Consider the following 23,877-nt stretch of genomic DNA (forward strand, 5'->3'; position numbering starts at 1 on the left):
ACTATTCCGTTTTTCAGGTATTTTAGACTCCCATAACATCTAATATCACCAGAAACATCAATAAAATTAATCAATCGCTACTGAGCTGCATTTAGGGCAGTCGCCCAGGTGGCAGATTCGTTATCTGTTGCTTTTCTAGCCTTTTCTTAAATGATTGTAAAGAAATTGGAAATTTATTGAACATCTCCCTTGGTAAGTTATTCCAATCCCTAACTCCACTTCCTATAAACAAATATTTGCCCCGATTTATACTATTTAATTCCAAATTTTTCTTCATACTGTGACCTTTCTTTCTTTCAAAGACACCACTGAATCTTATTCGTCGACTAATGTCTTTCCAGGGCATATCTCCACTGACAGCTTCGAACATGCCACTTAGTCGTGCAGCTCGTCTCCTTTCTCCCATTTCTTTCCAGCTCAAACTTTTCACACTTTTGTAAGACCACTCTTTTGTCGGAAATCACCCAGAACAATTCGAGTTGCTTTTCTTCGGATTTTTCCAGTTCTTGAATCAAATAATCCTGGTGAGGGTCCCGTACACTGGAACTATACTCTAGTTGGGTTCTTGCCAGAGACTTTTATGCCCTCTCCGTTACATCCTTACTACAAAACACCGCCATAGCCACGTGCAGAGATCTGTACCCGTTATTTACGATCTCATTTATGTGATTACCCCAAATGAAGATATTTCTTTATACGTAACACCTAGGTACTTACAATTATCCCCAAAAGGAAATTTTACGTCATCAACGCCGTAATTAAAATTGAGATGACTTTTCCTACTTGTAAAACCTGACTTTTAACTCCGTTCATCATCATACCATTGCCTACTGTCTATCTCATAACATTATCGAGGTAATTTGCAGTTGCTCACAATTTTGTAATTTATTCTATACAGAATAACATCATCCACAAAAAGCCTTATCTCTGATTCCACTTCTCTACTCATATCATTTATATATATAAGAAAATATTAAGATCCAATAACACTTCCTTGAGACATTCCCCTCTTAATTATTACAGAGTCAAATAGAGCTTCGCCTTCTCTAATTCTCTGAGATCTACTTTCTATAAATATAGCCACCCATTCAGTCACTCATTTGTCTAGTCCAATTGCACTCATTTCCCAGTGGTCTTCCATGATCTACTTCATCAAATGCTTTAGGTAGATCAATCGCGATACAGTCGATTTGACTTCCTGAATCCAAGATCTGCTATATCTTGCTGGAATCCTAAAAGTTGAGCTTCAGTGGAATAACCTTTCCTTAACACTAACTGCCTTCTATCGAACTAGTTATGTATATAATTCAGTTTCATATAATTCAGGATGTTCGTACTGAGATACATTTTTCAATCAAGGATTTCCCCCTGCTTGTAGTTTACTTTTCAATAAGGAAAATACATTTAATACATTGCTTAAGTTTTTAAAGCAAGTAGTGCAGGACAACATAAAGTCAGTGTGTTTCAGAAGGAGGAGAAGAGGAAGAAGAAGAAGATTAAGAAGAAGAAGAAGAAGAAGAAGAAGATACCCACCACGGAACATTACAACATTTTGTCAATTCTTTACATGTGTTCTTTATTCAATGCATATCTTGTTAATTTATATGTTGCTAAGCTGAAGATGTTTTGTAATAGGAAGTGTCATCCATGACAACATAATTCATTTGAGCATTGAAAAGTGGAAAGTTCTCGACTTTAATAATTTAATAGCTTCTTCCTTGCCAAGCGACTCCCCACAACACAGGTTGAAGAAGCCGAAGTACAGCTGACAATGAAAACGTTTGACTGCGCATGTGCGCTTACCCCCTTCCACCTCCTCCATTGTGCCACGCGCCTCAGTGCTCTTACAGGTCAGGCGACCTTGAAGTACTGTTGAGTGCTTTGGCCAAGCAGAATGCTACATTTTTTAATAATTTAAAAACATACAGCATGGAATGTTTATGCTTTTAAGGCACTCTGCCAAGAGCTTTTGTCAGAATGCTTTAAGATGTCAATCGGTTCAGTCGCTCTCTCAAATTCACAGGAACGAAAATCAGCCTAGTGTTTTAAATATATAGATTTAAAAATACCTGTTATTGCTCTTCTCTCCATAAGGACTCCTAACACGAAGTTCATCATCCTTGAGGCAGCGACCATAATTTTTCAATGTAGTATTAGGCGGCATTTTGAGGTCTATAATACTCTCCTATAAATTAAATTAATATTAAAGGATTAAACATTAGATCATCAACTCTTTGCAGAACAATAATGCATAGTGTTAAAATATCATAAGTGGTGCCATAGGAAGTTCTTTATGTTGATGAAAAGGGGGACTGTAACTTCAGCAATAGATCATTTGATGAGTACCAAGTTGGAGTGGTAGTTTAGAGGTAAGTCTAAATGTACATTCTCTAATATCTCTCTATTAACATCAGTCCAATCAAAAGCTTGTAAATAACAACAAAGAAAATATTAATTTATGAATTTTTATATTTCATAAATATTAATGTAGATTTTGATGGAGATATTTATGGTTTTAAATGTTTACTTAATTTCAAATATTTGTCATACAGGATTTTTAACAATATGAGAACATTCTCTTTAATTCTCTAGGCTACAAACGTATTTCTTAAGAATAATAAGGGGAGTACACTCAGACTGAATTGAAGATAAGTTATTAGACTGATAGGATTGCGATGGTGAGGTATGGATCAGCTTATTTCTAATAAATAAAAGTATTAATTTATAGTTATCTGACTGATCAGGATTACTATAAGAATTATTACAGTTGGGTTATTAAATTGGTTCCAATAAATGTACTAACTTAGGATTGCATTATATGCTGAAAGTGCATGACAACTTTTCTCTATAGGTGTTGATATAATCGGGAGGGTTTTAATAGCCTACATATAAATATAAGTGAACAAGTTTATTTCTTTACATGATTTAACATACCTATCATATATTTATGACTATGTTATACGTCCCAGCAGGTTCTAATTTGTAAAACGATGATTATAAAATTAACTACAATTGAAACTTTTCATATTATAATAACATAATAATACTGCTTTAAAATATGACTAATTTGATCTATTATGCTCATCGGTCCAATGACTGTTCATGTGGGAAAATATCCTCTTCACATCAACATTATGGCTAGGAATCTAGAAATAAAACTCAGCAAATTTCAGTAGTTATGAAAACTGCAGTTTATTTATGTAACTTTAAACTTCCTCTTCATTTAATTAATTTTTAAATACTGTTGAAGCATGCTGACTGCTCTAATAATAAAGAATAATCAGATGTTCTTATAAATAAATTAACTTAACAAACAATATTTTCATACGGTAAACTCTCGATTCAATGGACTTCAGATCTAAAGGACATTATTCGACAAATTAACACAGATAAAGAATATATTTTTTAGGAATTATTAAACGGTACGGTATGAACCAGAAAATGGTAGGTATTAGAAGTTTGAACCCTCTGACTTTTTTGAAACTTTGATGCATGCTGGTCGTAACTGAGATCCAAACTACCAAATTCAAAGATGGGAAGAGATTTCTGAGAAAGCTATCTGATAATGATGATGAAGATAATAATAATAATAATAATAATAATAATAATAATAATAATAATAATAATAATAATAATAATAATAATAATAAATGTTACGGAGATATTGTGGTGGAAAGAGGTGAAACAAGGTGCGGGCATGAATGGGTCGATAGAAGGTAATCAGAAGATTAATTTAAAACTTTAAACTTAAGGTTATATTTCCTTTTCATTTTCTGTTTCTTTCCAAAGTTAGATTTTACAATTTTAGGTACCAAAATTTTGCTTAGGGGAAGGAGGGGGAATACCACGCATGTAAGGAAATGTGGCAATAGCAACTCAAGTGTTATCCGTATTGATGACATCAGTTTTGCTCGACAAGAACAAGAGCTTACCTATACATGAACCACTACACTTTTGGAATAAAACCATACGATAATATTGATATAGAAAAAATATGAGAAAGTACTTTTGCGCGGTATTCCTCCACCCATAGGGTAAAACCGCGCTGAGGGTGGGGAAATACCGCGCATAAGGAAGCAGGACATGACTGCGTAGAATTTACAACAAAATATTCCTAATCACCGAAATATCAATTTATTACACATATAATGACAAAAGGGAAAAACACCAAAAAATATAAGGAATAAAAAATACAAGAAAACATCAAAATAATATAACAACCAGGCTTAAAATGTCCGGAGAAATTTTCTGACACACATTATAGCATTATTCAAAATCAAAATCTCTTTATTTGCAAATGAGGTGTCTACTTCGGTGGCAAATGATACACTACAATACATTATTGTCAAGCACTAAATTTTAAATTAACAAGAGAAGAAAAAAATTCTAGAATACAATAATATACAATTTATGCTAACAATTTTTTTCTATTAAACAAACAGATCATCCTTAATAAATTTATATTGTTTACAAACTTCTACTTATAATATCTCCTATACTTACAAACATAGTCAACTCATATACAGTATGTGGAATTACTTCAAATTATACTATGCAACTGGTATAAGATTAAAATTTACATTGCATTCATTTACTTTTTTTTACCTATTTTGGAACCTAAGTAGCATAACTACCTGCTTCATTTTAACCAGAGCCCCCTTTTGCCACCACTTTTCAGAGTTCCTGAAGGGCCTTCACAGCTACCGTAGCGGTGCCAGGGCCCTTGACGTCTCTACTGTACTTCCCCCTACAGGCAGTCCCCTACTTAGGCTGTCCAAACTCCATGGACCAGGGGATGGAATTAATATTTTTTAACACACATTTTTTATTTAAATAGCCTGCACTGGTCGAATGCCCTCTAACATTTCATTTATTTTCCCTGTTGCTGTTTATTCTCTTCTTGAATACCTGTATAGATTTTGGAAAAGGGTCAAACACTACCCCTGGTAAACTGTTTCACTCCTACACGCCCTTCCCAATGAATGAAAATTTACCCCAGTCGCTTCAGCTAAAATTCCTTCTAATTTTATACTTGTGGTCAGATCTGCCAATATAATTATTTTCCAACTGAAGCCTCTCACGGATTTCTTCCCATGCTTCTTCTCCTGTATAGGCTCTTTATAATCCTATAAGTCTAGTTTTCTCCCTTCTCTTACTTAAAGTTTCCCACCCAAGTTCCTCTAACATTTGTGATACACTACTCTTTCTCCTGAAATCCCCTGTTACAAAATCTTGCTGCTTTCCTCTACACACTATCTATTTCTTTTATTAGGTATTCTTGGTGAGGATCCCAAACACTGTTTGCATATTCCAATAATGGACGAACCATAGTTAAGTAACTTTTCTCTTTTAATTCTTTGTTGCATCCTTTAAGTAGCCTCATTATGACATGTACTGATCTGTATGCTTTCCCAACAGTGTCATCAACATGACCCTTCCAGTGCAAATTACTTTCAAATCTCACACCAAAGTATTTGCACTTGCCATCTTTTGGGATAACTACCTCATCCAAAGTATATTCAAATTCAGTTTTAAAGCTCCTGTTTGTAAATGTTGTAACAGTTGATTTGCCTCCATTAACTTTCACATTATTTTCTTCATTCACTGTTGGATACTTTCAAGGTCCCTTTGTATTCTGAACAATCCTCAATGTTATATATTTCCCTATCAACAATTATATCATCTGCATACAATCTTATTTTTGATGTTATATTGTTCCCTAAATCATTTGTGTATATTAAGAAAAGTAACGGACCGATTATACTACCCTGTGCGATTCCCTTCCAAACTTTCTCTTCCTGCGATATATTATTTCCAACTTTGACTTTCTGAACCCTTGAATTTAGAAATGTTTTTATCCAATGTATAACCCTTACGTCCAATCCCATTCCCTCCAATTTCTTTAATAATATTACATATTCCAATCTATCAAGGGCTTTGGAAAGATCTATGGCTATGCAATCTAACTGGCCTCCCGTATCCAATTGATCTGATATGTCCTGCTGAAATCCCACCAGTTGTGCCTCACAAGAAAATTTCTTTCTAAATCCATACTGGCTCCTCATGAACCAATCTTTATCATCACATATCCCTCTGATGTACTTTGATATTAAACTCTCCAGTATTTTACAAACTATACTGGTCAGGCTGATTGGTCTGTAGTTCTCTGGTTTCCTTTTATCACCCTTTCCTTTATAAATTGGTATTATTATAGATTCCTCCCATTCTTTTGGTATTACACTATTAATTATGACATAGTCAAAGAGAAAGTTTAAATAAGGCACTATGTACCACCCCATTGTCTTTATCACCTCCCCAGTAATTTGATCACTTCCTGCTGCTTTTCCTTGCTGAAGCAGTTGGATTTCTCTGAAAATATCTTCATTTGTGAATGAGAAGCTTCTTGTTTCCCTATGTGTCTCTCCTTCTCTATCTTCTGTTACTGTTTCCAACTCCTGACAATCTTCTACTGAATCTCTGAATTCCCTACTAAATAGATTTGCTTTCTCAGTATTTGTTAAATAGTGTTCACCCACTTCTCCAACCATTGTAGGAATTTGGATTCCTTTCCCTTTTTGATTCCTAATATATGAATACAGCTTTTTCCATTTCCTTTTGTGGTCATTACCCTCTTGAAGTATGCCATTCATATAATTCTCTTTTGCTTCCTTTTTCACTCTATTCAGTTCCCTCATTAGCTGTTTTCTAATTTCTCTATTTTCCCTACCCTCTTTGATTTTCCTGTTTACTATTCTACATTTTCTTTTTAATTTCCTTATTTCCCTTGTATAATAAACAGGGTCTGAGGTCATTTTACCCTTCTTAACAGGTACAAATCTCTTCTCTCCTTCCCAAATGATTCCTTTAAATTTAGCCCAAAGTGTATCCACATTACTCCCTTCACTTATCCAACAACTGAATTGTGATTTAAGGTAAGTCCCAAATTCATCAACTTTAGTTTTTCTGTATAATTTCTTGTCTTGTGTGACCCTCTTATTAAGCATTTTTGGTACAAGTCCTACATCCATTATTACAGCCTTATGGTCACCTATTCCTTCAATTACCTCAGTTTTATCAACAAGTTCCCATGGCTTAACCAAGAATACATCTAGTAAGTTGTTGAGACGAGTCGGTTCTTGTACTACTTGTGTAAATCCTCCCTCCCAAATTAACTTATTTGCCAGTTTCTGTTCATGGGCTTCACTTGCAGCTCCATTCCATTCAACTTCAGGCAAGTTTAGATCTCCCCCAATGATTACCATATCATTATTATTGTTTTTATGAGTATAATCTATTATTTTCTCAAATATTTCCATGTCTCTTTCCTCTCTTCCAGGCCTATATATTCCTATAATTCCCACCTCCTTCATATTATCACAAACTAATTGTATCCCTAATATTTCATCCCTTTCATCGGTAAACCATTCATGTGAACAATAAGTTTCCTTCACCAGAATATCTTTTATCTCCTCGGTCTCTACGATAGATTGTATACCCTTCTGGAAATACTTCTCTACTACCCACCCCTTCTCTCAACCATGATTCTACTCCTATCACCACATCATTCTCATAAGATTCCATCAATGTACTGAATTTTATTTGTTTATTTACTACACTCTGACAGTTTACCAAGAGCAATCTCAGACCCCTTCCTCCCTAAAACTTGACTGATGTATTTGGGTAACATTTGACTCATGAGTTGAGAACGTCCCTGGAACCCAGATCTTTGTACATAGATCTTGATTTAAGGATCTGGGTTTTCTGGCGAGTTTCCCTGTATATGCCAATTTAGTGGTATGGGTTTTCTTAAGTGCATATTAGTTTGCAAATCTCTATTGATAATTGTAGCAATTTGTCTACAGAGAGTTGCTTTTCCATTACCATTCAGATGTAACCCATGCCTAGTGAATATTTGCCTGCCAAGACCTAAAGTATCTACTACATAGACATTTCTAAAACTCTTACTTAATCTCTTGATTTTTATATTTACATCATGTACAGCTTTGTTCACACACGAGTCTTGTATAAGGTCATACCTGGGTGGCACATTAACTACAATTACTTTTGAGTCAGTTAGTTTCGAAATCTTACCTCTGAGGGTCGTAATTAGTTCCTCACCTTCATTTGCAGCAATGTCATTTGTACCACTCACAATCACCACGTAGGTGTCCTTCTCTAACACAGGATCACAACTTGAAATGACGTCTTCAGTTTTGGCACCTCTTTTTTATTAGTCCTAAAACCTCAGTTTCTGGATTATGCAGCTCATCCTTGATGCCTTCTGCCATACCCCGTCCTTGACTGTCGGCGTAGAGATGAATTTTTGGCGATCTTGACTTCCGGTCGGTTTTCTTCTTCTGTAGGTTACCTCCACCGGATTTAAAATTATTCGGAAAACTTGATGTGTCTTCTTCTGGAACTTGTTGCAATGAGTGAAATCTATTTTGGCACTGCAAAGAGCTTTTTCCCGGTTTTAAGTTGTACGTAGTTTCTCCCGTATGTTTAACATTAGGCCTAAATTGGCTACGCGTCACTTCCGTCCACGGCGATCTTTCATCTCCACTGTCGTCTTTATCTTCCAGTTTCTTTATTATGTACTTTAAGCTTTCATTTTCAAGTTTCAGAGCACATAAGTCTTCTTGTAGCACTCCTAAAATCTTAAGCATAGATTCGTAAGTCTCTCTTTCTTGTTGTTCTACCTCACTATCAGTTTGTTTACACTCGGAACACAGCCACACACTTTCTTCAATATCAGACCTATTTACATAATTTGCACAACGAAAATGGTACCATTCATCACACTTACGACACAGAATCGCATTTTTAACTACTCTTCTGCATTTGCCACATTTTTCACTGCATCTTAAACCATTATCCACCACAGATATCACAGACTCACACACAGTAGTCTCCACTGTCTCTAACTTATTTATCAGCAATTCTACCAAGTTTGATGTGAATCCAACGAAAATCCAGGGAGATATTCAATGTAATGCAATTGCTGTTATCTTCAAGATTTGAGTATATAAGGAGGACCATTTATCAAGGCAGAACACAGTGTCTTCTGTACCACGGTCGAACCCGCTCCGTTGACTGGTAAGTTGAAACCACATAACTATTTTACTTTTTCTTCTTCTTCTTCTTCTTCTCGCTCAGGTGGCATAAATCACATGTGTAATTTTCAGGAGAGTCCCAGCCACTGCATTCTGAACGCGACCACAAAGAGCACAATACACAGCGATACCACAGCTCCTTATCCTGTCCGTATTGTACCAGTAACGCTGGTCCAAGCTAAAGTCTTCGCAATTCTTCGAACTTGAATTCCGCGCTGCGTGCTGGCTCAAGAGCGAGCAATAGCATGCTGTTCGTATGTGACGTGGAGCGAGTGACGTCACAGTTACCCCTCTTTGTGGCCAAGAGATTGCATCAGCCAGAAAACATTCGAAATATGCTACAATTAATAATTTTATTCAGAAGAACAATTCGATTGTGGAAATAACACCATCGTGTTGCCCGACTTTTTATCTCCACTTCTACCAAGTTTGATGTGAATCCAACGCAAATCTAGGGGGATATACAATGTAATGCAATTGCTGTTATCTTCAAGATTTGAGTATATAAGGAGGACCATTTATCAAGGCAGAACAAAGTGTCTTCTGTACCATGGTCGAACCCTGTCCGTTGGCTCGTGGGGATCGCGATGTTACGCTAACACTCCGTAGTGTCAAGTGCGGGCTTATATTTTTTTCTTCCGCTTATGCGTGATAGAATTCTGTTCCAACTAAGTGCGATATAAACTGTGCTTCGTCAAACTCTAATCTTTTTCAAGTGATTGTTTATTCTGAACGAATGTTTAAGACTCGTGATTATTCTCTTCAAGTGCTCATAATTCAAAGTTAACGTTATGAACAGTGATAGGATTTTGAACAGTGTTTGCACCTTACTAAGTGATTGAAATATTTCGAGAAATCTCATCGACATAACTGTGCTTTAATTTAGAATTTCTCGAGTGGCAAATATTAACAAGTGGTTGAGTACAGAATTAACTTGAACTTAGTGACTACGTCGTCTGATTTACAATTCCGTGTGTAGATGATTCTCGAAAGCTGTGTAAATATTTTTGTAGATGATAGACTGTGTACTTGAACCGTGCATTTTCAAGTCAGCGAACATTCGAACTAAGGAATGTTGATAAATGGTCTATTTTATTTTATTTTTCATTAACATGCGTGAACAAGATTTACTTCACGAGTGAAAAATTCTTATTTCATTTCAATTCAAGCGATTACATTCAAACTGTGTTGACACTTAGAAACAACTCGTGTGGAATAACTTCAGATTACGCCAAATATCACAAACTTTAAGTGACTATTTATTAGGTCGATTTTATTAACATTAGATGACACAAGTTTCAAGTGGCTATACATTTTATGAATTTGATTTCATTAACATCCAACTCTGTATAATTTCCAAGTGGTAAAACTAATGTGCGTGTTCGATTTCATTGACATTCGGCCGCATAGAATTCATTTCAAGTGATTAATGATAGATCGCGGGATAGATTTCAGTGACATACCACTGAGTGATAATTTTTCAATTATACAGCTGTTATGTGTTATAAACCTTGTTAAAACCATTACTATATCCTTTTCTCGTCTGTGCAGAAGCCACTTTCCGCATTAACACGTCCAAGGCTCAAACTGTGTGCGTTCACGTTTATCATTTACGTGACCTGTTTCGACACCCTTACGTCTTCACCGCATAGATCTTCTAGACATCGTATGGATCTTCTAGAAATTCTAGATCTTTAAGAACTTCCATCAAGGGAGGAATCGTGGTTCCATGGTGCAGAGAAGAGAGGGGCAGCCGGCGTTCAAGGACATCACCAACCCTAGGACGAGGAAAGAACACTTCCCGGCATTTCTTCTGTACAGAGGTGATATGGAATTTGAACATTTGTTAATAAATTCAGTCTTTTTGAATCAAAGTTTATTTCGATAAACCTCTCTCCCTCTGTAAGCACTCCAGTTCAGTACCGTACACGGTTTGCATTGAACCTTATGCTCTGCTAGCCCAAGTACGGCATTTACAATTACAGTATTCACCACAAACTATGCACACGTCAACATCAAATGTACAGTATTAACGTCATCTAGTTCATTGTCATCACAAAATTTTCCTTCATCAATTTCACCTGACTCATCAGATTCTGTTTCGTCCAAACATAACATTCTTCTGCATCTCCTCTTGGGCTTTGGACATGACTTCTTTTCCTTGGACCTAGTTATTTTCTTTGGGATATCTAATTTATTCTTCCTTCGGTCACATGAGCTCTGCTTTTGCTTCGACTTGATAGCTAGTTACTTTTTCTTTATGGGACTGTCGGTTAGTATTTCTGAATGCTGTGTTTCCTTCCTCCAAGCTTAGGCCTACCAGATGCTTTTGGATCACTTTGGGGAATAGGAAGAATATCAGACACTCTTAAGCACTGCGATTCCTTTGTCAGAGATTGTGGGGAATGAAACTCATATGATGGTCCAGGTTCAGGCTCCTGCTGTGGTACGGTTCTCAGAGGAGTGCCTTCTGAAGTCCCTGCGTTCAGTCCTTCATCACTTTCATTTTCAATCACATTGTACGAGTAATAACAGAACAAACTGTATCAGAAGTGATTTCGAGTGCAGGCACAAATTCTTGTTCAGAAAACTTGTCTGGATTCAGCGGTCAAAGACCAGTTTCTCTAAATCCAGAGATTCCCTTTTCCATAGTTGCAACTTTGAGGTAAGCTCTGTTGAACATCTCTGCGAGTTCATAGTGAGTTATTTTCTCGTACCCATGAGTCTTCAAATATATATCACATTCCCGAATGAAAGTATTTTTCAGCGGGTCGAAAAATGCCAAGTCCAGTGGCTGCAGCCGGTGGGAAGTATCAGGAGGAACTGATACCATAACAATTCCCTTTTCCTTGCAATAGTCATGTACTCTCAATGAAATGTGGCTAGCATGGTTATCTAATATCAGTAGTACTGGATCGTCGACAGATGCCTTCACGTGCATATCGAAGTGTTTGAGCCAATGGAAAAATAGTTCTTCATTGATCCATCCATTCTTAAAGCATGCATAAAATACCCCAATAGGCCCACCCTTCTACAGTTGGAGATTTATGCAGTTCCTAGGAAAAATGATCATGGGTGGAATAAAGTTACCACAAGCATTTACTGCGCAGACTACTATAATGTTCTTTCCCCTCTCACATGAAATAGCTGAGCCAACTTGCTTTTGAACCTTTAGGTCCCAGTATCCTCCCAGGTTTGTGCACGGTGGAAATGCCCATTTCATCCACATTAAACATTGTTTTCCTTGAATTTGAATTTATCTAGCACAGAAATAACATTTGCAAAGTAACGCCGGATTTCCTCTTCATTAAAAGCCGCAATCCTATTGATGCTAGTACCTTCTGGTTTCCTCAAACTAATCTGAGAATTACGTTTCAGAAATAACTGGAGCCAGTCCTTCCCGCAAGTTAGGGTTGAGCATGAAAATTATGCTTTATATTATGGCCTTCTGCATAGCCGTAAGCCAAGCGTCGAAGCTCAGTAGGTGTCAACCCAAAAAATAGCTTTGGTAACAGTAACAGGTGATCAGCTTATTCACTTTCCTGTTCTTCATTAAATACTGGATTTCTGCCAAGAGTTGAAGCTTCTGTAGACCCACTTTTTAACCGGTCACTGAGAGTGGACTCTGGAACATCAAAGGCTCGTCCTACTTCCCTTACAGAACGCCCTGATAGGATCACTTGAATTGCAGCCTTCACTTGCTCAGCAGACCACTGGGAAATTTTCGATTTCCTCACCTAACTTCGCGGCATCTGCATAAAAAAGAACAATAACTTGAAACCGCATGCATGTGTAGCTGTCTCTTGCGATAGGGTAATAGCGCGGTGACTGCACGGTATAACCTCAAATAACTTACGGTTTTAATGTCTGTGATAACGTGAAATAAATGAATCCAGGAGCGAAATAATGCTTAAACTCCCTAGTTTAGCCGAAGATATAACTACTACGTAATAACATAACTTTAATCATTCACCACAAATTCCTTAATGATCTGTAATTACATCAAAAACAGCAAAACACAATACACTCCTCTAACAAATCCAAGTATATATCAAATGACGGGAGCGAAGGAAGGTGTCATTACAGAGCCGCGCACTGGATGGCAGCACAGACTAGAGCTAAATTCAGGCGGCCAGATACAAAATACACTGACTGACAGTGACAATGCAACACCAAGGAGGAGTGGTTCGAAAGGGATGAAAGTTGGGGAAAAAACAGAGACGGCACGGATGAATAATTGATGTTTATTTCAAACCGATATGCAGGTTACACAATGCGCACGGCATCGACTCAGTAGGATGTAGGACCCCCGCGAGCGGCGATGCACTCAGAAACACGTCGAGGTACAGAGTCAATAAGAGTGCGGATGGTGTCCTGAGGGATGGTTCTCCATTCTCTGTCAACCATTTGCCACAGTTGGTCGTCCGTACGAGGCTGGGGCAGAGTTTGCAAACGGCGTCCAATGAGATCCCACACGTGTTCGATTGGTGAGAGATCCAGAGAGTACGCTGGCCACGGAAGCATCTGTACACCTCGTAGAGCCTGTTGGGAGATGCAAGCAGTGTGTGGGCGGGCATTATCCTGCTGAAACAGAGCATTGGGCAGCCCCTGAAGGTACGGGAGTGCCACCGGCCGCAGCACATGCTGCACGTAGCGGTGGGCATTTAACGTGCCTTGAATACGCACTAGAGGTGACGTGGAATCATACGCAATAGCGCCCCAAACCATGATGCCGCGTTGTCTAGCGGTAGGGTGCTCCACAATTACTGCCGGATTTGACCTTTCTCCACGCCGACGCCACACTCGTCTGCGGTGACTATCACTGACAGAACAGAAGCGTGACTCATCGGAGAACACGACGTTCCGCCATTCCCTCATCCAAGTCGCTCTAGCCCGGCACCATGCCAGGCGTGCACGTCTATGCTGTGGAGTCAATGGTAGTCTTCTGAGCGGACGCCGGGAGTGCAGGCCTCCTTCAACCAATCGACGGGAAATTGTTCTGGTCGATATTGGAACAGCCAGGGTGTCTTGCACATGCTGAAGAATGGCGGTTGACGTGGCGTGCGGGGCTGCCACCGCTTGGCGGCGGATGCGCCGATCCTCGCGTGCTGACGTCACTCGGGCTGCGCCTGGACCCCTCGCACGTGCCACATGTCCCTGCGCCAACCATCTTCGCCACAGGCGCTGCACCGTGGACACATCCCTATGGGTATCGGCTGCGATTTGACGAAGCGACCAACCTGCCCTTCTCAGCCCGATCACCATACCCCTCGTAAAGTCGTCTGTCTGCTGGAAATGCCTCCGTTGACGGCGGCCTGGCATTCTTAGCTATACACGTGTCCTGTGGCACACGACAACACGTTCTACAATGACTGTCGGCTGAGAAATCACGGTACGAAGTGGGCCTTTCGCCACCGCATTGTCCCATTTATCGTTCGCAACGTGCGCAGCACAGCGGAGCATTTCACATCATGAGCATACCTCAGTGACGTCAGTCTACCCTGCAATTGGCATAAAGTTCTGACCACTCCTTCTTGGTGTTGCATTTGCTCTGTCAGTCGGTGTATTACAATGCGCGCTATTACTCGCTGCGCGGTATTCCCCTTCCTTCCCTTAAAAGTTAGTTGACAACGTTTAGAAAATCAGATCAATCAACTAATAACAAATTAGCAAACTTGAGCTTGCAGCTCCCTAATTACCAATGTTACATGAGCACCACTGCTCTCATTAAACCAGTGAAGGAGACGGATCCCCCAAGTTCTTTTATATCAAAATCAGAGCATCTTTGCTCTACAAGTTAATCTAGGAGACTATTCCCCGAACCTTATGACATTACAGCCTTCCAAAGGCACCATTCAAGAGTTACATTACTAGAAAGAGCGTCTTTGCTATATGAAACTAAGGAATCTATTTCCAGAAATGTCCAGGCCTATCTAAGGCACAACCTACATTTTATAATTCAAGCAGTATGCACTGTCTTATGTGGTCAACAGTCTACATCTTTACATAAAAGAAATGACACAGGAGTATTAAGCACCCATTCCATCAGGCCTTTGTGAAAAACAACAGGTTAAGTTACTGGTCCAAAAATCAAAATGGAGAGGAGGTGGACATATGCGCTCCTTGAAAATCGAAATGAAGGTTTAAAACACTATTTGGGCTTATGGCCCGAAGTTACAGAGGCTAAGCCTATACTGAGGTGACTAGATGGAGAGAATATTTAAATTACAAGGATTACAAACTAAAAAAGGTTGCAAAATCATAGTCACCTCCAAATCAAGTTGATAGGAAACCCGAGAGGGTATCACACGCTCTATTCCCTGATTTCGGCTAAGTTATTTTAATTTGTTTGAAATTTACACTTGAACTTTGAATTTACAATTCAGAAAATTAAAGTTACATAGTTAAAGAACGGAAACCTTCCCCTCGAGCTAGCTTTCAACGACTCTGACTTAGTAAAACCAGGACTGACATTACCTTGAGCTGATGGACTATTCGACAATGGGCGAGGCATCCCCACCTCCTTTCGTAACACACACTCTGTCGACTGGAACGATCAATAAGACAACCTGGTCCGAAAAATGTGCCAGCTTTTATACCAGAGAGGAAGGTTCTAGAAAGCTCTGGGCTAAGGCCCGACATACCCCCAATTTTCATTGAGTAATTAAATAAATACCAGACACCGCTTATTGGCTGAAAAATAAATATACGAGATTTTCTATTGGTCAACATTTGAAGTTGGCGGGCAGAGATAGAAGTGTTGTAAATATTAAGAAGCGAAAAACAAAGAATAATCCATTCATTTTAGGAAACCTTAACATTAACAAATTACTCTAGAATTTTAATAATTCCTCTGCACATCAGAGGGCATAACATCAGTTTTTTAGTAGAGACATCTGTAGAGAAAAGTCCAAACTACTTGTATTAGTTGTTGCAAACTTCATATATCAGGTAGCATTCTCCAAGGCGCTTCATTTGAATGAATGGGTTGGGTATACCTCCCGGTACAATAATAATAATAATAATAATTAAATAGAGATCTCTTCCGCAAAAAGATACTGACGAGTGGGCTAAACCGAGACAAGCTACCGAAAAGAAGACAACTTACTACCTGGACAGAGAAACGCAAGCTGGCCCACTCACAGAGAATGGGTTCAAAAGAATGCGAAGCAAACTGCCAAATGTAATAAGATTTAACGTGGCTAGGTGGCCTAACGAATAATAATAATAATAATAATAATAATAATAATAATAATAATAATAATAATAATAATAATAATAATAATCGCATGGCCTCAGCTACTGTGTGCAAGCATTCTCATTTGATCCCATCTGGCAGCTTGCTCGTCAATTTCGACATTCCATTTTATTCTACACCTACTAGATGGCAGAGTAAACCAAACCTCTCTTGGGCATCTATCGCTGAGTTTAAATTATTTTTGTCCGGTAAACACCAAATGTGTCACCAGAGATCTTTTACATCTGACATCATGAGACATTGAGTGTCAAATTGACTTTTATCCCGCACTTCAAAATCCAGCTACCTCTGCTAGGTTTGAACTTGCTACTTAGGGATCAGGAGGACGACACTCTTCCACTGATCTACAGAGGGAGTTATAATGATGATGATGATGATGACTATGCATTTTCACCTGGGCAGAAGCAATCGGTAGTTAGAGAACGTGATCATGGATGACATTATCTCGTTTGTAGGTTCTTCATTGGATTCAGATGTGACTGTTTATTATCAACATTTTCAATAAAAATTTTGATCTAAAGTATATAAGTGTAAAGCAACTGAAACTTGATGTTTTCTTCAAGACAAATTCACTGTAAAATGGTGTGTACATATATATATAAAACTGTTCCCATTAGATTACATTAATACCATAAAACTGTTCGCATTAGATTACATTAATACCACTTAAAGTTTATTGTTAACTAAATTTTAAAGATTTTTGATTTAACAAACATTTTAATAGACATCACTTTGCCCATAATACTGTAGTCTGTTAGATCGAGTGTTTGCTGTTCCGGTACTCATAAACAAGCAACATTTAACAATCAATATCATGCTTTTCATAGTGATAAACAGTAAAATAGCAAATGCAATTTAGCGCTTGTCTTAACTCTTCACAGTAAAGTCTAAAACAACGGTTTTAATCAATTTTTTAGATTTTTCTTGGAACACAAAATCTTAATTTTTGTGATGTATAGCAACTCTATACTGAACTGTATCACATCAAAGTCGCAGGGCCAGTATTTAACGCCTAACGAGACTAGGAGGCTAGTGCCGTGGCATGAACGTCGGGGGGGGGGGGGGGAGAGGGCAAAATTTCAAAGTTGCTAGGCGAGCCAAACAAAGAACGCGTGAGTGTGGCCGCATGAAGAGAAAGAACGGAGTTCAGCGCGAGAGTGAGACAGAATGTCTGGAAAAAGCTTTATTAAAAACTCCCACCGAATCAACAATGTACGTATGACATCAATTCTTAATCTACCTTCTTAAAAGTAATACTAGTTTCGATCAATATCTGACGAAACTTAGCTACATATAAAGAAACTTAAGAACTAGAATACACATTACATATAAACGATGCGACAAACATAATATAAAGATAACGTAGACTTCTAAGGTGAGTCCTCCTAAAATATAGGTTCAAAAAACCCATCCTGTCTGTATAACTGTTAAAATAATCTTTAAGATTTGTTCTATGAATTATGAGAAACACATTTTAAAGGGAAGCTTAAAATGTTCCAATTGTCATTCGACAATTTACGCCATCCTAAAAACTAGTTGTTGATGAAAAGTACTGCACATTTATGTCTTGAAGTAAAAACAAACACCTTACTACTATAATCTATCATCTTTTTGTCCGTATTGATAATTTGAGCACACAAGTATGAAGGATGAGTTGTTCACCTAATAAATACTTTATTTTACAAAGTGTCTAGAACAACAAAGTATTACCAATGTCAGCAGTAGTTTTATAACACATAATTACGAGATATTGTATTGCATTACTTTTTGCCGGTTATCTGTCAACAGTGAAATTTTGTAAATATTCTAAGTAATGCAAAACAATCTCTCGTAATTTTGTGCTATAAAACTACCACTGATAGTGGTAATACTTTGCTGTTACAAAAGTAAGAAGGAAAGAGAGTGCTTGCGAAAGGGAGATTTCCTTAAAAAGTCACTACGGTATGCATTGGTTAAAGGTCAAATGGATCGATATGAAATTGGGAAATCAAACTGTGTTTCAATCCATTAAGTTCCAGGATGTACTGGTTTGAAGAAAGAACGAAACTCCCTCTCGCCCGTGACTAGGCTGCACAAAAGGCAACGGCAAGGCTGAAACACTTTGATTTCCCAATTTCATATTGATCAATTCGAGTCGTTTTTGAGTCAGCAAGGAGTGCGGATGTGCTGAGTTAAGTGTGGAGCAATGGGCAACACGTTGGCACAATACACGATAGCGAATGGGAGCTGGCACTCTGAAACGGAAAATAGAAAGGAGAGAAGAGTGAAGGTAAATGGTGAAAAAGGGGGATGTTGGCTACTCTAATGGTGGTGGCGGTGATAGTTGTGCTATTAATAATAGGAGGAGTGGAACTAAATCCTGGCCCAGGCACAGTCGGTTCCATGGGATGGGAAGAGTTTGAAGCAATAAGAGAAATGATAAGAGAGGCATGTCAGACGGAGCAAATAAGAGAAATGTTTCGAGAGTTATCTAAGCAGTTTATGGACCTAAAGTTGAGTATTAAGTAACATGTGTGGAAGATAATGGAGGAGGAAGGGGGTAATAAAGATGAGCTGGATCTATTGAAGTAGATGGTAAGAAGTTTGGAGCAAGAACTGAGAGAGACGAAGAGATTAGTAGAGAGGGGTGAGCAAGAAAGTGTGAGGAAGAACATTTTCATATATGGTGTGCAAGAAGAGGAAAACGAGACTGAAGTAGAATTGGTGTATAAAGTGGTAGAAGTGGTTCAGAATAGGATGAAGATTAGTGAAGTTGATATTGACGATGTGCACCGTGTGGGGAAAGTTAAGGGAAGGGGGCCCATCAGAGTGAAATTATTATCTACTATGATGACTGACATTGTGATAAGGAACGCGAGTAATTTAAAACGTGAAAACGTGTTGATAAGAAGGGAGATGAACAGGGAAGCCATCAAGGAGAACGGTATCCTGAACAGGCATTTAAGGGAGGTAAAAAAGCAAGGCCTCAAATCATATACTAGAGGACAGCAGTTGGTCGTTGGGGACGGCAGATGGTCACGTATATGGATGGTGGGCCGGCTAAAGAAATTAGATTAAGAACATCGAAATCAGCAGAAGGTGACCCAGACGGCAGAGGGAGAAGTGACGAAGGGCACAAGGAGAAGTAGCAATGATATAGAGGAGAGTGATACTACAGAAGTGAGCTAAGTCCACAGCTCACCAAGATCGGGAAGTGAAGAATTGCTGAACAGTGGTGTCAGCAAGCAGATGGTCGGTAATGCAGAGACCTTGCTGAGCCAGGGCAGCGCAGGGATGAGTGAAGGAAAACGTATGTCACGAATGGTGCGAAGTGAAGTGAAAGGGGCGAGGTAAGACAATAGGAGAGAGGGTAATGATCCAACCTCACCAAGTAAAGGGAATACAGAAAATAAAATGGAGCTCAACTTGTAGGAAGCTCAACTTGTAGGATTCCAGCAAGATATAGCAGATATCTTGGATTCAAGAGGTCAAATGGACTGTATTGTGATTGACCTGTCTAAAGCATTTGATAGGGTGGATCAAGGGAGACTACTGGTAAAAATGATTGCAATTGGACTAGACAAAAGAGTGACTGAATGGGTTGCTATATTTCTAGAAAATAGATCTCAGAGAATTAGAGTAGCCGAAGCTTTATTGACCCTGTAATAATTAAGAGGGAAATTCCTCAGGGCAGTATTATTGGACCTTTATTTTTTCTTATATATATAAATGATATGAGTAAAGAAGTGGAATCAGAGGTAAAGCTTTTTTTGCAGATGATGTTATTCTGTATAGAGTAACAAATAAATTACAAGATTGTGAGCAACTGCAACGTGACCTCGATAATGTTGTGAGATGGACAGCAGGCAATGGTATGTTGATAAACGGGGTTAAAAGTCAGGTTGTGAGTTTCACAAAGAGGAAAAGTCCTCTCAGTTGTAATTACTGCGTTGATGGGGTGAAAGTTCCTTTGGGGGATCATTGTATCTAGATGTTAATATAAGGAAAGATCTTCATTGGGGTAATCATATAAATGAGGTTGTAAATAAAGGGTACAGATCTCTGCACATGGTTATGAGGGTGTTTAGGGGTTGCAGTAAGGATTTAAAGGAGAGGGCATATAAGTTTCTGGTAAGACCCCAACTAGAGTATGCTTCCAGTGTATGGGACCCTCACAAGGATTACATGATTCAAGAACTGGAACAAATCCAAAGAAAAGCAGCTCGAGTTGTTCTGGTTGATTTCCGAAAAAAGAGTAGCGTTACAAAAATGTTGCAAAGTTTGGGCTGGGAAGAATTGGGAGAAAGAAGACGAACTGCTCGACTAAGTGGTATGTTCCGAGCTGTCAGCGGAGAGATGGCGTAGAATGACATTAGTAGACGAGTAAGTTTGAGTGGCGTCTTTAAAAGTAGGAAAGATCACAATATGAAGATAAAGTTGGAATTCAAGAGGAAAATTGGGGCAAATATTCATTTATAGGTAGGGGAGTTAGGGATTGGAATAAATTACCAAGGGAGATGCTCAATAAATTTCCAATTTCTTTGAAATCATTTAAGAAAAGGCTAGGAAAACAACAGATAGGGAATGTGACACCTGTGCGACTGCCCTAAATGCAGATCAGTATGGATTGATTGGCATTGATAGAGAAGACAGGCGCTAAATAAGGGAAGATCATTAAGTCTGAAATATTTATGGGGAGGGGAAAATGCCCAGGTGCGGGGAAGGTAAGGAGGAAGAGAAAAAGAAAAGGAAGAGGAGAGAGATGGGGAAGGCTTGGAAGGAAGAGTGACAATAAGTAGGGGTGGAGGTGGAGAAATACAGAAGCAGAGGGGGAGGGGGAGGGAATAAATAACTAGATATGGAACATTGAGGGGTTGTTGGGGATTCTAGGGAACAAATAAATTGAGGAATTAGTAAAGGAGTTTGAGATAATTGCTTTAGTGGAGACGTGGCTAGGGAAGAGTAGAAATTGATTGGGACGGGTATAGAGTAGTCAACGTGATAAGAAAAAAATGGGGAGGATTGGAAGAAAGTCAGGCAGGATAGTAGTTTTAATAAAAAAGATGAGATAGCGGGGAGGGTAGAGAGGATACAGAGTGAGGTAGAGTGGGTGGTGTGGTTTAGAATTAAAATGGAAAGTGATGCAACGAAGGCAATTTGTCTGGCACTATTATATAACCATCGTAAAGGATCAGTTTATGCGAATAATTTTTTTGAAAACTGATTGATGAAATAAACAAAATTAAGTGGTTGTATGTGGAAGATGGAATGATTTCAATGGGGGATTGGAATGCAAGAATGAGCAATGAGTACCAGATTATGGCAGAGAGGTCAACGAAGTGAGAGTGTACAGAAGAAGGAGTAAAGACAAAGGTATAAAGGGTTATGGAGTATGGTTGTTAGAGTTATGTGCTATAGAAAATTTATATACTTTAAACGGGTAGACGGAGATAGTAAGGGAGAACTGACATACATCACATAAAATGGATGGAGTGTAGTAGATATAGGAGTAGGTACGGGAACAGCGTTAAGGAGAATAACAAGTTTTGAGGTGGCAGAATGGGGGGAAACAGAACACATGCCCATTTAGATAAAACTGAAAGGTGGGGACGATGAAGACAGGAGAGGGGTAGGAACAAGTGGGAGGTATGAGAAGTAGGGATGGAAGTATATCTGGATTGATACTACGATAGAATGAGGTTAAAGCTAAAATAGAAGGGAGATATTTTAAGGGTAGAAATTGAAAGGGCGTTAGAAGGAAATGGCATGGATAAGGTTCTAAAATTAATAGAACTCCCAGTATGGAGGGTGGGAAAGAAATTGAAGATAAGAGAAGAGAGAAATAATAACAGAGTAACGGGGTAGTTTGATGACGACTGTAGGAGGAAACGAGAGGCTGTGATGACAGCTCTAGCGGAGTTTAAGAAGAGAGGGAAGAAGGAAAAGATAGATAGATAATGCCTTTAGATAGATAGATAATGCCTTTATTGGTGGCGAAGTTAGGGCTCAAGGCCCTCTCTTACACTTAACCACTAGACGAGTATACATGTACATAACTTATACAGTACTTACAAATACAAATAAAACAAATAATATTAATAGCAAAGACAATAGTAATAATAAAGAAAATGACAACAAAAGAATCCTTAATTTTAAAATACACAAAGTAAAATCCACTGCAATAATCCGTTCATTCATCCCATTCATTCTTTCATTCACTCAACAATTATCCAGCAAGTCAGCAGGATCTACTCAACAAATACTCGCGGCACGCCACTTTAAACTTGCGATGAGAGGGATTGTCCCTAATGTTCGCAGGTAGCAAATTCCATGCCCTGGACGCAGAGATTATAAAGGAGCGGTTGTAAGCAGCAGTGCGGTTTACAGGTATGGTAAGAGAGGAGCCAGATCTCGTATTGTGGTCATGATATGAAGAGAGGTAAGAAAAAGGTGAAGAAAGATAGTTGGGAGTATTAGTAGAAAGTATTTTGTGCAGAAGTGATAACATGAGGGAGTAATAATGTGAATTAAGAAGATATTACAAGAAGTTACTGAATGAGAAAAATGCTGGGAAAAGGCGGAAACGAAAAGAATAAACGGATATGGCAAAGGGAAGAGTTTTGAGAGGATTTGGAAATCTATAAATAAGATAAAGAGAACGAGACCAATTGGGAATGAAACAAATATAGGAGAAAATGAGTGGGTAGGATATTTCAGAGGTCTTTTGGGAGGAGGAGGAAACTGGCATGGGTAAATGGGCAAGATATATATCGTAAGAGAACTAGAAGTAGGAATACAGGTACTGGATGAGGAGATAACAAGCCAGGAAGTAATTAGGGTGTTAAGCAAGAGCAAGAACAAATGTAGCAGGTGGTGTGAACGGTATTGCAAACAGGGTATGGAACAAGTGGGGGCAATGAACCGATGTTGAAGGTAATGGTTAAATTTTTTAACAGGATGTTTGAAACGGCAAAATTTCCTTGTGAGTGGGGAAAAGGGGTATTGTGTCCAATTTATAAGAATAAAGGGGTTAGAAGTGATCCCAATAATTATCGAGGAATAACACTCCTTCAATCGTTGTCGAAGGTGTATACAGGAATCATAGCCAATAGGATTATAAATTGGTCAGAGCAATATGGGAGGATATCGGAGTATCAGAATGGGTTTAGGAAAGGAAGGAACACGGAGGACAATGTTTGGATTTTGGGTACTCTGATTACGAAATATGTGAGCATAGTAGGGACGAGATTTTATGTAGCAGCGATTGATTTAGAGAAAGCCTTTGATGCAGTGAGTCGGGAGGCGCTATTAACTAGACTAAGGGAGATAGGGCTGTCGAAGAAAATGAGGGCGCCAATAAAAGGAATATATGAGAAAGTACTGGTGAGGATTAAATTACAGGGAGGAGGGTTGAGTAAGTGTATTGAGTCGAAGAGGGGAGTGAGACAAGTTTGTAAGCTGTCACTGATTATATTTTTATTGTTCATAAATAATATTTAAGGAGACATGGAGGAGAGAAGTGGCAAT

General features: G+C 38.5%; 1 protein-coding gene across 6 annotated transcripts in view; it reads right to left on the reverse strand.

Annotated features, from left to right (window-relative positions):
• Nucleotides 1-23,877, reverse strand: part of LOC136858486 (protein vav) — a 705,311-nt gene that overhangs the window by 344,081 nt on the left and 337,353 nt on the right. For all 6 annotated transcript variants that reach the window (XM_067138064.2, XM_067138062.2, XM_067138063.2 and 3 more), the window contains one exon: nt 2,070-2,185. In XM_067138064.2, the coding sequence (XP_066994165.2) occupies nt 2,070-2,185 (116 nt within the window). The remainder of the gene's footprint in view (nt 1-2,069; nt 2,186-23,877) is intronic.

The sequence above is a fragment of the Anabrus simplex genome, chromosome 1 (genome assembly GCF_040414725.1).
Source record: "Anabrus simplex isolate iqAnaSimp1 chromosome 1, ASM4041472v1, whole genome shotgun sequence".
In the NCBI taxonomy this organism is placed as follows: domain Eukaryota; kingdom Metazoa; phylum Arthropoda; class Insecta; order Orthoptera; family Tettigoniidae; genus Anabrus; species Anabrus simplex.